General features: G+C 43.2%; 1 protein-coding gene across 6 annotated transcripts in view; it reads right to left on the minus strand.

Moving 5' to 3' along the window:
* Window positions 1–16659, minus strand: part of Bptf (bromodomain PHD finger transcription factor) — a 106288-nt gene that overhangs the window by 80898 nt on the left and 8731 nt on the right. For all 6 annotated transcript variants that reach the window (XM_013347519.2, XM_005350427.3, XM_026780481.1 and 3 more), the window contains exon 2: window positions 1246–2068. In XM_013347519.2, the coding sequence (XP_013202973.1) occupies window positions 1246–2068 (823 nt within the window). The remainder of the gene's footprint in view (window positions 1–1245; window positions 2069–16659) is intronic.

The raw sequence follows: 16659 nt of genomic DNA on the forward strand, positions 1-16659 counted from the left end.
TCTCTCTCTCTCTCTCTCTCTCTCTCTCTCTCTCTCTCTCTCTCTCTCTCTCTCATATACACACACACGCGCACACACCTCAAAGGGGAAAACTGGAGAGAAAAGATAAGAAAAATCAAGACAAAATAGCCCACTGTTCAATCAAGCGCTGGCTCAGGACAAGGACAGCAGTTCTCTGGAGAGGAGGTCATCACTGTCAGGACCTCAGGACCCACCCCCATGATGAATGCCAACCAACCAAATACTCAACAGTAACAACAGAGCCACACAAGTCCTATCACTGTACACCCCACACAAACTAGAGACTGACAATTCCACAAGCTTCAGTAAAGTCAATCAATCAATCCCACAATAAATCAAGTGTCAGGTCTCAGAGAGCATCTCTCTCCCTTTACACAGCACCCTCATCTCACCAGTTTCCTTTTGACCCAATTCTCAGAACTTAAGAAAGCCTCAAAACTATAAAAGCTCAAAATGCCAAGTGGTCCATGCCCTCTACCAGGTTTCTAAGGATACTCAATATGCAGGCCAGAATTTAACACTGCCTGGCGTGTAGCCAGGCTCACAAAGCACTCCATGACCCGACCTGCCCCCTGATGCCAGAAGCTTCTTTTGCACTGTTCACCTCTGTGGTCCTGGGACTAAACACAAGGCCTCATAAATGCTGGGCACACACTCTCCACTGAGCTACATCCTCAGCCTCTTCTTACTTTTATTTTGAGACAGGGTCTTGTTAAATTGCTCAGGCTAGCCCTGACTGGATTCTGGAGAGCAAAACAAGCCTTGAATTTTTGATTCTCCTGCCCCACAGGCCTAACTCCAAATTGTTTCTTGAAACCACATGACTCAGACTGTGACCCCCACACTCCATGTTTTAGGATCTCCTGGGGGACTGCAACCAATAATGAATGAATGAACACTAAAGAGGAAGTTGCAGTCCTAACTCCAAGTAAAGGGTGAAACTTTCAGAGGGCTGCAGGAAGGTTCAGAGTTACACCAGGGAAACTGTCTCCTTCTGTGCAAGCCGAAATGAATGGTGTGCAGTCTGCAGCTCTCATGAACGCATCTCAATGCCCAAATTTTAAGATACTATGTTATTGCCTATACTCATTCATCTCTAAAAGTCTTTAACTACAATTCATTTTAAATTACAAGTTTTGCAGACCAACAACTCTATCATATCGATCATGAAGGAAAACGCGTTCCCTCTAAATAGGTACAAAAATTGTGGCCAGGTTTACTCACATTATGAGTCTTCGGTTTAAGAACCAGTATTTCCTCCGGCTTCTGTCATATCCAATAGGTTCATGTCGAACATACGGTTTATTCTTTTGGACTTCAGCAACACAGTCAGTCACTCCAGGCACCTTGTGTGCTACACAGACTTCACACTGCCACTCATCCTCTGGCACCTCTTCAAGAGGTGGCTTCACACATTCTAAATGATACACAGCTGAGCACGTCTCACAGCACAGTAAGTCTCCCAGTTTGTGACAGACCCTACAGTGGTCGTCGTACTGGATCACCCCTTCAGACATCAGCTCCTCACGAGCAATATTGGTCGTAAGGAACTGATCGACTAGAAACTGCAGAACTTTGATTTTGTTCTCCACTGGTCCGTAGGGATAGTCCTCTGCCTCCTGGTAAGGAAGAACATGGTGGTATTCCTTATCGCTCTCACAGTACACCCGCAGGACCTCCGGCCACGTCATGCCATCGATGAAATACAGTGTGGAATTCACACTGTCTTTCAGGTCTGCAGGGCCGAAGGTGGTGTTAGATGTGTCCTCTTCGCGCAGAACTGCTTTCAGAAGTGCCACATGCATCTCTGCCATGAGTGTGCACTGCTCTTGGCTCACCAGAGCTGCACAGAAGTCCTCAAAGCAAAAAGGGGACAACCTTAAAACATTGCCAAAGTTCCGCACGACCTCATAAATGGCAATGACATTCATTATATGCTCGTTAGGCACCATTAAATCCTCAGAGGACTTCGGAAATTCAAGGGGTGGGATGTCCTTTTCTTCTAATATTGGAGAGCGAGGCCGATGTACTCTTGGTTTTCGCCTACCTGTAAATAAAGACATGATATCATTACAGGTTAATATGACAGCTTACTCCTACAAACATACCATATGCCAGATTTCTGCAACACTCAAGTTAAACTAATCCCAAGATCAGAGGTTATAGCTCAGTGGGAGGGGATTTGCCATGTATAGGCTTTGGTCTCATCCCCAGAATTTTTCTTTGGTTTGTTTTTATTTTGTTTTGTTTTTTGAAACAGGGTTTCTTTGTGTAACAGCCCTGGCTGTCCTAGAACTCACAGAGTTAAAGGAGTATGCCATCACCAGCCAGCTCATCCCTAGTAAAAACACCACTATCCTAGTAGAAGGGCACATGCTGCCTTTAACCCCAGTACTCAGGAGGCAGAGGAAGGTGAATCTCTGTGAGTTTCAGGACAACCTGGTCTAAACAGTGAGAAACAGTTTCAACTCTAACAACAACAATAATAATAAATAAAGCTCAATGACTTAGTTACTTAATTTTTATGACAAACCTACTCTGTAGTTAGGCTAGAGCTATACAGTCCATTTATAGCTGGAATTACAAGTGTAAGCCATCATACCTAACACAATGATTTAGTTCTGATTGTTAAATCTACAAAAAAAAAGTCTAAATCCAAAGTTTCCCATTTGATTCTAATATTTATTTATTATGTATACAATGTTCTGTCTGTGTGTATGCCTGCAGGGCAGGAGAGGGCACCAGACCTCATTATAGATGGTTGTGAGCCACCATGTGGTTGCTGGGAATTGAACTCAGGACCTTTGGAAGAGCAGGCATTGCTCTCAACCGCTGAGCCATCTCTCCAGCCCTGCCATTTGATTCGATTATCTACTTTTTTTTAAAATTTATTTTATCCCCACACACACACCAAGACAAACCAGGTTTCTCAGTGTAGCCCTGGCTGTCCTGGTGTGTGTCACCACTCCTGACTTCCTATTCAATTCTAAAGCAGAAGTAAAAAATTTTTAAAGTATACTCAATTACCTCAGAAGTAACAATAAGTAACTGGTCTTATTTAATATGTTGGTAAGAATTTGACAAAATATAAATGAAAGAAATAGCTACCTTCATGTAAAGTGACCAACACTGGGGGGGGGGGAGTGCAGGTGTAGCAGATCTCATATTGAATCAGTCAGACACCTTACAACCAACAAAAAATTCCTAGTCGTCGTGCCCCCCCACACACACACAGAGTACTGCCTGCAGGGAGCTAGTGAAGTACAGGCTAAGGTCAGGGGAAGAGGAGGGAAAACCACAGAAAAGTCCCAGCACCAAAGAGGAGAAAGGTTTCTTGGCTGGGAAAACAACAAAGGCCTGGAATTTTTAACCAACCAATTAAGTGCACACAGGTCACAAATCCATCCATCTCCACACATGCACAGACCATACACTAATCTGTCTGCCTGTCTATCTATACACACACACAAATTCTGTGTGCACATACACACTGGGTATATACATACACACACATTCTGTGTACTTAGCACACATACACACAAATACACCAAGAACTTAGTCTGTAATGTTTACATATAGCATTTAAGCTTTTAAACAAACCTGAGGTGTGACGGTCAACCCTCCTTTGTAATAAACAGTACAAGCGAGAGAGGCTCAGAGAGTGAAGACACTTGCCAGACGGAGTCTGATGAAAATTCCAAAGTGTACAAATACATATAATAATAAATTAGATTAAAGCTTAAAAAGAAATACCTGCTAAACCAGGCAGTGGTTTAGTTAATCCTAGCACTCGGGAGGCAGAGGCAGGCGGATCTCTGTGAGTTTAAGGCCAGCCTGGTCTACAAGAGTGAGTTCCAGGATAGCCAAGGCTACAAAGAAAAACCTTGTCTCAAAAGAGCAAAAACAAAAATAAAAAACCACAAAGAAACACAAAAATCAAAACAAAAAAGGGAACAAGTTCTAGACTGTTTCTTTTTTTTTTTAATTTATTTATTTATTAAGGATTTCTGCCTCCTCCCTGCCCGCCTCCCATTTCCCTCCCCCTCCTCCGATTAGACTGTTTCTATTACTCTAATTACACTTAATTTCTGGTATCTGTGGAATGGTTAATGTTTCTAATTTTCAAAAAGTAACGTTAATGGGATCAATTAAATTCATTTTTGTATGACTAAGTTTTATCAACATGAAACTGAGTTGCTTGTAACTGCTCCCCAACAGCTTCCCTGGGTTTCTTCCTGCAAATGTAACTGGTACAAGGTACTAGAGGAAAGGAAGCACCAAAGAATACAAGCAGAAAAGACCCTTAATGTATACAATGTAACACCCCAACCTTCAAGAGTCTGGAGAACAGATTTTTTAGATAAGAACAGAGCCAATTATTTTCTGTGAAAGAAAATCTGGTCACTGTTGGCCAGACGAGGTTGCAGACATTAAGGCAGTTCTCCCACTCCAACACACCTAGTGAGGATGACAACTAGGAGGACAGAAACCCAAGTGTCACTAAAGCTACAATTCAGACAAGCATCAGGATGAGTTGTTCTGTCCAGTCTTCAGCATGTGACTTAGGACTCACCTGCTCCCCTGTAAGTTAGCAAATCAAAAGAATGGCTTCTGGAGTGCCTTTCTATGTTCCTCAGCCTCTTACTGAACTGTTACAAAGTCCCTCAAGGAGCTGGAGAGATGGCTCAGCAGTTAAGAACAATACTGCTCTTCCAGAGGACCTGAATTCAATTCCTACGTGGTAGCTCACAACCATCTGTACCTGCAGTTCCAAAAGATCTGACACTCTCCTGGACTCTGTGGGCACCAGGTATGGTGCAATACATACATGCAAACACTCATATGCATAAAATAATAAATAAAATCATTTATCAAATATATAATTTATATCAAAAAATATATATCAAAAATAATAATAAAACCAGAAAGAAGATATAAAGTCGCTGAGGCAGGGTAAAAGCACTTAAGTCTGATAAACCAAGTTCAATTCCCAGGACTCACGTGGAGGGACTTTCCCAAGTTTTCCTCTGCTCTTCATATGGTGTACACAACAGGTAGATATCTAGACAGGAAATTAAAAATGTTTTCTTCAAGTCCCCAAAGCTAAAGTCTAGTCTAGAGCAGTATCAATCAGCAGAGCAGGGAAGGGCAGGACAGGAGAAAAGATATTCCAGAAAGAATGACTCTTGACAATTAACTTTTTTCACTTGCAAAATTCTTGGGATGGCAGGAATCTGCTTCTTAAAGAGCAATTCCAATTCCAAAGACAAGACAGCAAAAGCTTCTACTCTGCCCCTATTAAAGGAGTGGACCCAGGGACAAAGAACTCTGCCAGCAAGGGCATGGGGGAGGGGTCTTCCTTCTCACACTCCGTTCTTTTCTCTTTCAAAATGAAGAGCCTATTTTACTCAGAAGAGATTTAAATAAACCTTTTAGGAGATGGTGTGGAACCCAGTTCCCTCCCCCACCCAGGAAAAAACAATCACCCCAACCCACAGGTACATTTACATCCTGCCCTGCCTTTGTCTCCTGGCTTTCTCTACAGATTCTGAATGGGCTACTAGCACTACACATTTCTCCCCCTCCTCCATTTGGCTAAAACTGTAAATACACTTCCTTAGGTTTTTGTCCCTCGGCTTCTTTAGAATATAGGGTAACCGAGACAGTAGATTTATACTTTAATCGCCCAAATAAAAATACTCCGTTTGTTTTAGAAGTAAAGCAAGAGGGCCTCAAGACTCCCCATGGTCTAGTTGGAAGCACAAACTCTGTAAACACACTAGAGTACAGGCTTAACACTAAAGGAGCTCATATGTTGGAGACAGGGTCTCTCTTTTTTTTTTTTTTTAAAGACTTCTTATGAGAGTAGTGGTATTTCACCGGCGGCCCGCGAGGCCGGCGGGATCCCCGTCCCCGGAAGGGGGCGGGGGAGCCGGGGGACTCCCACTTACAGGGTCTCTCTTGATGTAGACCAGGCTGGCCTGGAACTCAGAGATTCACCTGCCTCTGCTGGAATTAAAGGTGTGCACCACCACACCAGACTGGGTTCAGTTTTCTTCAAAGAAGAAAATCAAGAATTCTCTTTGCCTCCTGAATCTATTGTACATATGGATGGATATACTCACACACAATGGAGGGCAAAACATTTCTTTCAACAGAGTTTGTGATTTGTACTTTTTTTTTTAAACTTCAATATCTATCAATAGTTCAGTCAAATATCAACTAGCTGGAAATGTTGCTCGGTGATGGAGCGTGTGTCTGGCAAAAGGCACCAGGTGCAAACGGCAGCACTAGAAGAAAAAAAAGGATCAAAAATAACATCTTTCCCTTTGTTAGTACTGGGGATGGAACTCAGGGCCTCACGCTGCTTCCTTCACCTTAGACTGTTGATGGGAGGAAATAGCCTTTGCTACAGAACAATGAGCAGAACTGGAATAAACGGAGGGATCGAGCGTGCCCTGAAGGTCAGGGGCATCTTTTTAAAAGGAGTTACTTCCGGGGAGAGTGGGGGGGGGGATTGGAAAAAGATGACAGGTTTTTTTTTTAAACACTTTTATACTCTGAGAGAGACCTCATACACTTTTGTTTTGTTTTTCAAAGAAAGAAATGCTGAGTGTGTCAGCTCACAGGTAACCCAAGCACTTGGAAGGCTGGGTAGGAAGATTGCTGAAGCCCTTTTGAGTCCTGCCTTTTCTCAAAAAAGGAAGGGGTAGGAAGAAGCAAGGGAAATGAGTCAGGTAAAGTTGCTGCTAATGACTAAGGGTGAGCTTATGTAAATGCAAATAAAAGTTTATGCTAAATTCAAAGATTCAAATGCAGTGGTGGTACACACCTATAATCTCAGAACTAGGAAGACTTGAAGCCGGATGGAAAAACAGAGTACCCAGCGTGGGAACGCACGCCTTTAATCCCAGCATTTATTTGGGAAGCAGAGACAGATCCCTGTGAATTTGAGGCCATCCTGGCCTCCACAGAGTTCCAGGACAGCCTAGGCTACAGACAGAGACCCAGCCTCACAACGAAACAAAATAAATGTAGCTGGCATCTGTGGTGTGTCAGGCTCACAATGTCACCTCCACCTAGGAAGCTAGGGTTCCACCCTTGCCATTTGAAAAGCTGCCTTCAAACTTCCTAAAACTGTGGAAGATACAACAAAATCACCCAGGTAGCCTGGGTTAAAGTGCAGGACCCTGTCTCAAAAAAGAAAAAAAGTTGCCAAATGCAGTCCAAGTGCCTACAATCCCAGAGGTATCTGTATTTTACCCTTCTGCTCAATTCATTCTGAGGTGCAGCTAAAGTCTGAGAAATAAGCAGAACGGAGGGCAGGAAACTAAGAAAGAAAAGTAAAAGGCGGCATCTCTGGAGCAGAGTGTGTGCAGGAAGCTGAAGCTTGGACAAAGCCCGCAGCAGGGAAAGTGTGCAGACGGATGACACTCGGGTCCCTGTACTAAGAAAGAAACAGCACCGAGAGGGGCGCTGATCACTCCAGCAGGTGTCCTGCTGGGAGGCCCTGCTGCAGTCTTCCACATGCCTGAGTTTTAGAAATTTGCAACATGGTCACAATCTTAATTTCTCATTTTTAATAATAAAAAAGTCACCTTACACTTTAAATTACTGCTGCTTACTTTGCTGATAAGTTTGAGAAATCAGAAACATTTTCCAGGATGGCACTCAAATGTTATGTTGCAACTTCTGAGCAGTGCCTGACGCTGCCCACCCTCGTTATGGCGTGCACACCTTTACTGTATAACTGAATGTATAGTCTTGTCTCATTTGTAAGTTCCCATAGTGAGCAGATCATGACTTTTAACTACTAGAGCAACTTAATATTATCATCAGGTAGATACAGAGGTCATGCCGGGATTAAATACAGAAGCCATTGTTAATTTTCCAGTACCATCCAAGTTTTTAATTTTATTAATTCTGAAAGAAATATGTGTGGTCTTTCCCGCTTGTAGACATCATAGAAACCATTCTAGGTATGGTGGGACGCTCCCTGAGTGGCATCTGAAAAGGGGATGCTGGCACTGGACAGCAAGGAGGGAAGGGCATTTCTTGCATACTGCTGCTCTCCAATCAATAAGATCTAGCCGGGAGTCATGGTGTATGCCTTTAATCCAAGCATTCTGGAAGTAGAGGCAGGCAAATCTCAAATTTGAGGCAAGTCTGCAGGCCAGAAGAGGGCACCAGATCTCATTACAGATGGTTGTGAGCTACCATGTGGTTGCTGGAAATTGAACTCGGGACCTCTGGAAGAGCCATCTCTTCAACCTGAATGTTGTAATTTTTAAAAACTGTGATGTAAACCGGGTGTGGTGGCACACGCCTTTAATCCCAGCACTCAGGAGGCAGAGTTAGGCAGGTTTCTGTGAACTTGAGGCCAGTCTAGTCTACATACAGAGTTCTAGGCCAATCAGGGCTACACAGAGAGACCCTGTCTCAAAAAAACAAAACAAAACAAGGTAGTGGTGGTGCATGCCTTTAATCTCAGCACTTGGGAGGCAGAGGCAGGGGGATCTTTGTGAGTTCTAGGCCAGCCTGGTCTACAAAGCAAGTTCCTGGACAATCAGAGCTACACAATGAAACCTTGTCTCAAAAAAACCCAAAAATAAATAAATAGGATAAAAACCAAAACAAAAATTATGAAACAAACTCAAGCATTTACAAGGCCTCACCACCAGATCTGGAACAGCGTCTCAATCCAATATGGGGCCAGTACTCGCAGGCTATGTGCAAGTACATTCCACTTGCCCCATTCACTGGCTCTCCCTGCCAGGAATAATATAAAAGCGGCAGTTAACTTTCAGAGTACTTTCAGGGCACTTTTTAACCCATTATTCACACTCAATGAAGAGTTGCTGTTATTACTGCCTTTTAAAGATGCTCACGGAGGTGAGATGCTTTATCCAAGGGACCAGTCAGCACCAGAGCTATGCTGACACCCAACTGCACCTTCTGAATTTTAGCTCTTTGCTACACAGAAGTTCCTCCTCTACTGTCAAACCTACCACCGGAGTTCATCTGTCAATGAACTTGCCTTTGAGAAATAGCACAGAGGATTAAGAAACCAGGCAGTGGTTATGGCAAGCCTTTAGTTCCAGCACTAGGTAGGTAGGAACAAGTCAATCTCTGTGAGTTCAAGGTCAGCCTGGTCTACTGGATGAGTTCTAGGACAGCTACGACAAAATGCTGTCAAGAGCTATCATTTCAAGTTCGTAAGAGCTGCATTTGGGTAATGGCTACCATTTCAGACAATACACACAAAACATTCCCTACTATCACCACAACTGTCAATTGGAAAGTTCTGATCTAGAAATACATCTAGAATCACTGTACAGTAACTGAAGTTCAACTACAACCCCTCTATGTTCTCAAAACAAGGCTAAAATTCATTCTGTGCACCTTAAAAAAAAACAACAAAAACCAGAACCTACACTACATGACTACCACAGCCAGCCCTAACTCAGTACACCTCTTTGAAATAGTTGTAAAACACAGATATATATCCAATGGATTTCCAGTAATAATTAAAACATCTGTTAAAACTGACATGAAGACATATAATCATCAGACTTTAACAACACATACACACACTGAGAGAATGTGTTATGTGCATTAAGAAAAACTGGAACTTTCCTACTGAGATTCACTGAAGTGAATGAAGGAACATGAAATGTCAACACAGATTCCAAACGCTAAATGAAGGCTGGGTATGCTGATGCATCCTTTCATCCCAGTGCTTGGGAGGCTGAGGTAGGTGATTTCTGAGTCCCAGGCCAATCAGAGTTACACAGTGAGACCCTTTCTCAAATAAATATGCTGCTTGGGGAAGGGGTCCAAGCATGTGCATAGTATGTAAAAGAGGTCGTGTGTTCCAATCCCCAGCATGCAGGGCAAGAGACTAAATAAATCAGGTCGGGTCTATTAACATGATTAATTAACAATTTTTCTTTTTTTAACTTTATTTTTTAAATGTATACAGTGTTCTGCCTGCATGTATGCCTGCACACCAGAAGAGGGCACCAGATCTCATTATAGATGGTTGTGATGTGGTTTCTGGGAATTAAACTCAGGACCTCTGGAAGAGCAGCCAGTGCTCTTAATCTCTTGACCCATCTCTCTAGCCTCTATTTTTCTAAAAGCTGAAAAAAGTTAAATACCAATACAATAGACCATCCGTGCTAATATAAAAGCATAAAACCCTCATATACAAACATACATTAGCACAAGTCTAAAAATAAGGATGGGTATAATACATGGCAACCTCACAGGACTTTTTTACCTCGAGAGAAGGAGAGATCAACAATCTGTAACTTTCATCATCTTTAAAGGTAACAGAGATCTGAAGCAAATACCCTGAAATGTCAGTATTTATTAGATTTAGGTGCTTAAGCCAGGTGTGTGGGCACAAGCTTGTAGTACCAGAGGCAGAAGCAGGAAGACCCTGAGTTTAAAGTCAGCCTGAGCTGTAAGATGACAAGACCTAAGAAACTAAACCCAGCAGGAGAGAGTGCCAGCACAGCAAACACAGGCCCCTGGCTCTATCCCCAGCACCAGGAAAATGAGTGCGAGTGTGTGGGGAGGGGGGCAAGAATTTAACTCAGATGATCAGGCTTTTATGTAGTGAGCCATCTCTTGGACTCCCTCAGAATTGCTTTTGTAAAAGACAACTAAATAGCAATAGCAAATACAATCATGATTAATAAAGATAAAAAGTGCTTCCTGTCTTCACATACATTCAAGGACCACATGCAGTTTATGATCCTGGCTCCTGGCTCCACAGTTAGGATGCCCAAGACAGGGCAGAATCACAACTCAAGTTATTCATGCCATAATGGACAAGATGCCGAAAAGGAGAAAAGACAAACTCCTAAGGTTACCAAGGATCACCTGGAAATGTGAATCAACATCCTAATGCATATCTGAAATTACAGCAAATATACTTTTGAAATGTGTTATTTTGGGCTGGCCAGACAGCTCAGTGGGTGAAGGTACTTGCCACCAAGTCTGACGAGCTCAGGCAGAGGCCTAGCTAGAACACACAGGGTAGGAGAGGTCCGAGGTTGACATGCCGGCATGTGTGCGACTTCCAGCTTTATTTTATTGGGACTTGATAAATTTGTGTCAGGTGTTCTAACATTGCTAACTGGTTCCCTCTTTTCTAACTACCAAGAACCATTAATGTTTTGTAAGTATCCTAAAAATGACCCCAAAATCTTACTGAAAGAGATACAACACCAAGTTAGAGAGATGGCTCAGAGGTTAAGAGCACTGGTTGCTCTCCCAGAGGATCCAGGTTCAATTCCCAGCACCCACATGACAACTCACAAATGTCTGTAACTCCAGTTCTAGGGGATCTGACACCCTCACACAAATATATGTGCAGACATACAAGCAGGCAAAACACCAATATATATGAAATAAAAATAAGCCGGGCGGTGGTGGCGCACGCCTTTAATCCCAGCACTCGGGAGGCAGAGGCAGGTGGATCTCTGTTGAGTTCGAGGCCAGTCTGGTCTACAAGAGCTAGTTCCAGGACAGGAACCAAAAAGCTACAGAGAAACCCTGTCTCGAAAAATCCAAAAAAAAAGAAAGAAAGAAAGAAAGAAAGAAAGAAAGAAAGAAAGAAAGAAAGATAAAAATAAATAGATTTAAAAAGATACAACACCATCATCTCATATAAACAATGCTTAGCCAACAGCCTCTGTTCTGTTCATAGCCAGACTACTAAAGCTACTCAGGCAGCATAGGATTAGGGCAAACAAAAGGCCAAGGAAAGAGGTGTGAGGTAAACTGTCACTGACCCAACAGAGGCAGGGAGCCCAAGAAAACTTCTTGCAATGAATGACTGCAAATGACCCAAACGGCTGCTCATCACCTGCAAAGTACCTATGGCCTCTGAGGACCTGGGGGTCCAATTTTAGGTCATTTTAATGAATTTACATTTACACAACTATCACACTGCCATAGAGCTAAAGAATGAAATGAATCCTTTGCATACTAGAGGATTGAGTCAGGTACTGAAGAGATGGAGGGAACTCCTCCCAAGCCTACAGGTGGGAAAAAGTGCTGGGAATTGAACTCAGGGCTTTGTAAATGTAGGATGAAGTTCAGTTCTACCAACTAAACATCATCTTGGCTCCACTAAGCTTATTTAAAAGGAAAAAAAATAACCACTACTGAGGGTAGGTGAAGATATGGCTCACTGGTTAAGAGTGCTTTCTGCTCTTGCAGAAGACCCAGGTTCAGTTCCCCACATCAAATGGCAGCTCACATTCACCTCTTAACTCCAGTTCCAGGGAACCGGACATTCTCCCCTGCCTTCCTCAAGCACCAGGCTACATGTACATGTAGGCAAAACATGCATACACATGTTAAAACATAAAACAAACTATTGTGCTAACTGCAGGGGACTAAGGCGTGGGCAGGTGAATAAAAGTGCTTTGCCAAGCAAGCCTGACCCACCTGAGTTCAACCCCAAGGACCCTTATGGTGAGAACCAACTCCTAAGATTGTACTGTGATCTCCACACACACAATAAATAAATAACTAGCAACAAATATTATATAAACAAATGTGATTTTTAAAAAATTTAAACTGGCCATGTGGTGGTATCACATGCCTTTAATTCCAGCACTTGGGAGGCAGAGGCAGCCAGATCTCTGACTTTGAGGACAGATCTATAGAGTGAGTTCCAGGACAGCTGGGGGCACACAAAGAAACTATGTCTTGAAAAGAAAAAAATAAGCTAAATTTCCAAAGGGCTAAGGATGTATCTCAGTAATAGCATGGTTGCCTAGCTACCAGACACAGAGACCTAGAGTCACTCCCACTGTGCCAGAAAAAAACACTGACTGCCAAGGGGGTGGCTGGTACCTGCACTCTCAATACTCCACACACTAAGACAGAGAACAGGAGTTGAAAACTATCTTGGGCTAACTGAGAGAGACCCTGTCAAAAAACAAAACAAAAACACTACAACTTAATCTGCAGGGGGACAAGAAACATTACAACATCGGGAAAAAAATCATAATGACACATGATTATAAATTCCATAATGAAGCTCTGCTTTGTATGCTGACTTAGAAAAGTAGTGACAACTTTTTGTTGTTGTTTTGTTTTGTTGAAACAGGATCTCACTATGTAGTTCTCTGGCTGTTCTGGAACTCACAGAGATCCACCCCTAGCTATATATACCCAAAAGAAATATGTCAGACAAACATGCATCATATAAATCCCACAGAGAATTATTTATGGAAATAATTCGAATGTCTATAGACTCATTAAATGGATAAGAAAAGCTTGAAATACTCAGACAGAACATGCACATGCTATAAAACATGAGTTTTTAAAATATTATGCAAGCTAGGAGGTGGTGTCACACGCCTTTAATCACAGCACACGGGAGGGAAAGGCAGGAGGATCTCCGTGAGTTCAAGGCCAGCCTGGTCTACAAGAGTTAGGTCCGCCAGGCGGTGGTGGCGCACGCCTTTAATCCCAGCACTTGGGAGGCAGAGACAGGTGGATCTCTGTGAGTTCGAGACCAGCCTGGTCTACAGAGCTAGTTCCAGGACAGGCTCCAAAACCACAGAGAAACCCTGTCTCGGGGGGGGGGGAAGTACAGAGAAACCTTGTCTTGAAAAACCTAATTAAATAAATAAACATTATGCTAAACTGGCCAGTGGTGGCACAGGCCTTTAATCCCGGCATTCGGGAGGCAAAGGCAGGCAGAGCTTTAAGTTCGAGGTCAGTCTGGTCTACAGAATGAGTTCCAGGACAGTCAAGGCTACACAAAGAAACCCTGTCTTAAAAAAACATAATACAGAGCCGGGCGATGGTGGCGCATGCCTTTAGTCCCAGCACTCGGGAGGCAGAGGCAGGCAGATCTCTGTGAGTTCAAGACCAGCCTGGTCTACAGAGCTAGTTCCAGGACAGGTTCCAAAGCCACAGAGAAACCCTGTCTCGAAAAAACCAAAAACAAAAACAAACAAACAAACAAAAAAACATAATACAGGATTCCATCTTTTTGTTTTAAGATTTAAGACACTGGTTTCATTAGACAGTCCACTCTGGCCTTCAACTCACAACCCTCCTGCCTTGGTCTCCCATCCCAAACCATGCCTGGCATATGCCTCCCTTCCTTCCCTATGAAATGTTCAAAGGCAGCCTGTGCTACATCCTGAATGAAATCTTGCCGGGGGAGCGAGGGAGCTGAGAGAAAACACTTACCCAGCATGCACAAAAAAGAAAACCCAAAACATTTCATCAATATTGCTTAAAATCATTCATCAAGGGGGCTGGAGAAATGGCTCAGTGGTTTAAGAGCATTGGCTGCTCTTCCAAAGGTCCTGAGTTCAATTCCCAGCAACCACATGGTGGCTCACAACCATCTGTAATGAGGTCTGGTGCCCTCTTCTAACTTACAGATATACACACAGACAGAATATTGTATACATAATAAATAAATAAGTATTTATTTAAAAAAAAAATCATTCATCAAACTAGTCAAGGTCCATTAAATGTTAGCTATTATTATTACCATTTTGAGTATCATTAGGCAATCAAAATATTTAAATGCTGTGCAGCAAAACAACAACAAATTACATATAGACTAGCAAAGAAATCAATTAAAACATAGCTAGGGTCAGCCAGATAGCTCAGTAGATAAAGATGCTTGTTCAGTTTTCAATTTACATGGTGGATGGACAGACGGATGGCTGCAAACCATCCTCTAACCCTAATATAAACCTGTGGCACATCTGCACCCCCTCCATCCTATGCAAAATAAATAAATGTAAAACACAATTAATCTAATAATATATTTTCTTTCCTTCCTTTTGATATTCCTGCTTCTACCTCCCAAGTACTAGGATTAAAGGCCTTCTTCACTCCTAGCTTCCTTTTTTTCTTTCTTTTTAAAGAATTTCATTATGTACCCAGGCTAGCCTTCAACTCTTGATCCTCCTACCTCAGCCTTCAAGTGCTGGGCAAGGAGTAAAGGAAACCCTAAGGAATATGTATTTTATTATGAATTCAGCCTATAAAGGACTCCAAGGCCAACAGACCCCGGGAAACTGGCAAAGCCATCACCCATATGGACCAGGCTCAGGAGTGTTCATGAAGACTGAGCAGTGTGTACAAAGAACATGTTTACAGCCTGAGACTGCTGGCCTACAAATGCCTCCTAATGGAGACTAGTAACCCCTCTCCCCATGCTGTCCCTAATGAGCATGCTGAGGAGCCTTCCAGGTTTCAGCACTTAGAAAAACTCACCCAATCCCAGCTTCATTGTACCTGTGTCTTTTCTTCATTCCCTTGTGGTCCCTGGCCAGAGAATTCTTCCTGTGTGATTTCATTTCCACACTGGGTGTGGTAGCTCACACTTAGAATTCTAGCAGTAGGAAGGCTGAGATGGGCAGATTGTTGTGAGTTCCAAGTCAGAACTGGGATATGAAATCAGACTGTCCCAAATTAATAATGGGGACCGGAGGGGTGACTCAGGAGTTACGAGTGGCTGCTCTTACAGAGGATCCAGGCTCAGTTCCCAGTACCCACATGGAGACTCATAATCATCCATTATGCCAGTTCCAGTGGATCTAATGCCTTCTTCTGACCTATTTAGGCCAAAAGCATGTAGTGGGAACACACACGGGGGGGGGACGGGGGGACGAGGGGGACGCAAATACCTAAAATATATCTTTAAAAAAATTATAAATACCAAAGAGCAAACCAAAAACTGCCAAATAGCTGGGTGTGGTGACACACATAGCCTTTAATCCCAGCACTGGGGAGGAAAAGGCAGAGGCAGGGCAGGTCCATCTCTGCACTTTCAAGGCCAGCCTGGTTGACAAAGTTCCAGGATAGCCAGAGAGCTACATAGCTGAGACCTGGTCTGGTGTGGGGATGGAGGACTTAAATAACAGAATCTGCCTCCTGAGGCATCTCTTCAAAAGCATTAAAAAAAGCAAAACAACAACAACAACAATAAAACTAGAATGGGGATCAGGGCTAAACTATGAAGCTGACAGAGCTGGAGAGGTCTTGATATTTAAGAGGACCTAGGTCTCAGCACCCACATGGTGTCTCACATCTGTCTTACCAGTCTTATGGGACCTGACACCCTCTTCCAGCTTCTGAGGGCACCCAGCACTCATGTGATGAACAGGCAAACATGTGGAAAAAACATCCGCATAACACAACTAGTTGATATGTTTTACTACGAAGCTGCAATTTTAACTACTCTAAGCAGGTGAAGAAAATGGACCAAGACGAGCAAGAGGAATCTAAACAATAAATCACAGCAAGGAGATTATGAGTTAAGCAGAGTGCACCAAGTTGTGTTCCCAGTCTGTCTGTCGCTGGATTACTGCTACCATGTCAAGCTGTAATGTCCCCTAAAAGTCATAGTCACCAGGAGAACAGGATCTCAAGGGTGAGAAAAGGAGGCTCTAATAAAAAGAACCAGAGTTCCTGACTTCATCCTCCCAGATCCTACTGCACATGTTTACATGCACAGCCCCATTTCCAATGTGCCTGTGAGCCGGGCGGTGGTGGTGGTGGCGCACGCCTTTAATCGCAGCTCTCGGGAGGCAGAGGCAGGCGGATCTCTGTGAGTTTGAGGCCAGCCTGGTCTACAGA

This window comes from Microtus ochrogaster, chromosome 7, assembly GCF_000317375.1.
Source record: "Microtus ochrogaster isolate Prairie Vole_2 chromosome 7, MicOch1.0, whole genome shotgun sequence".
Taxonomy (NCBI): Eukaryota; Metazoa; Chordata; class Mammalia; order Rodentia; family Cricetidae; genus Microtus; species Microtus ochrogaster.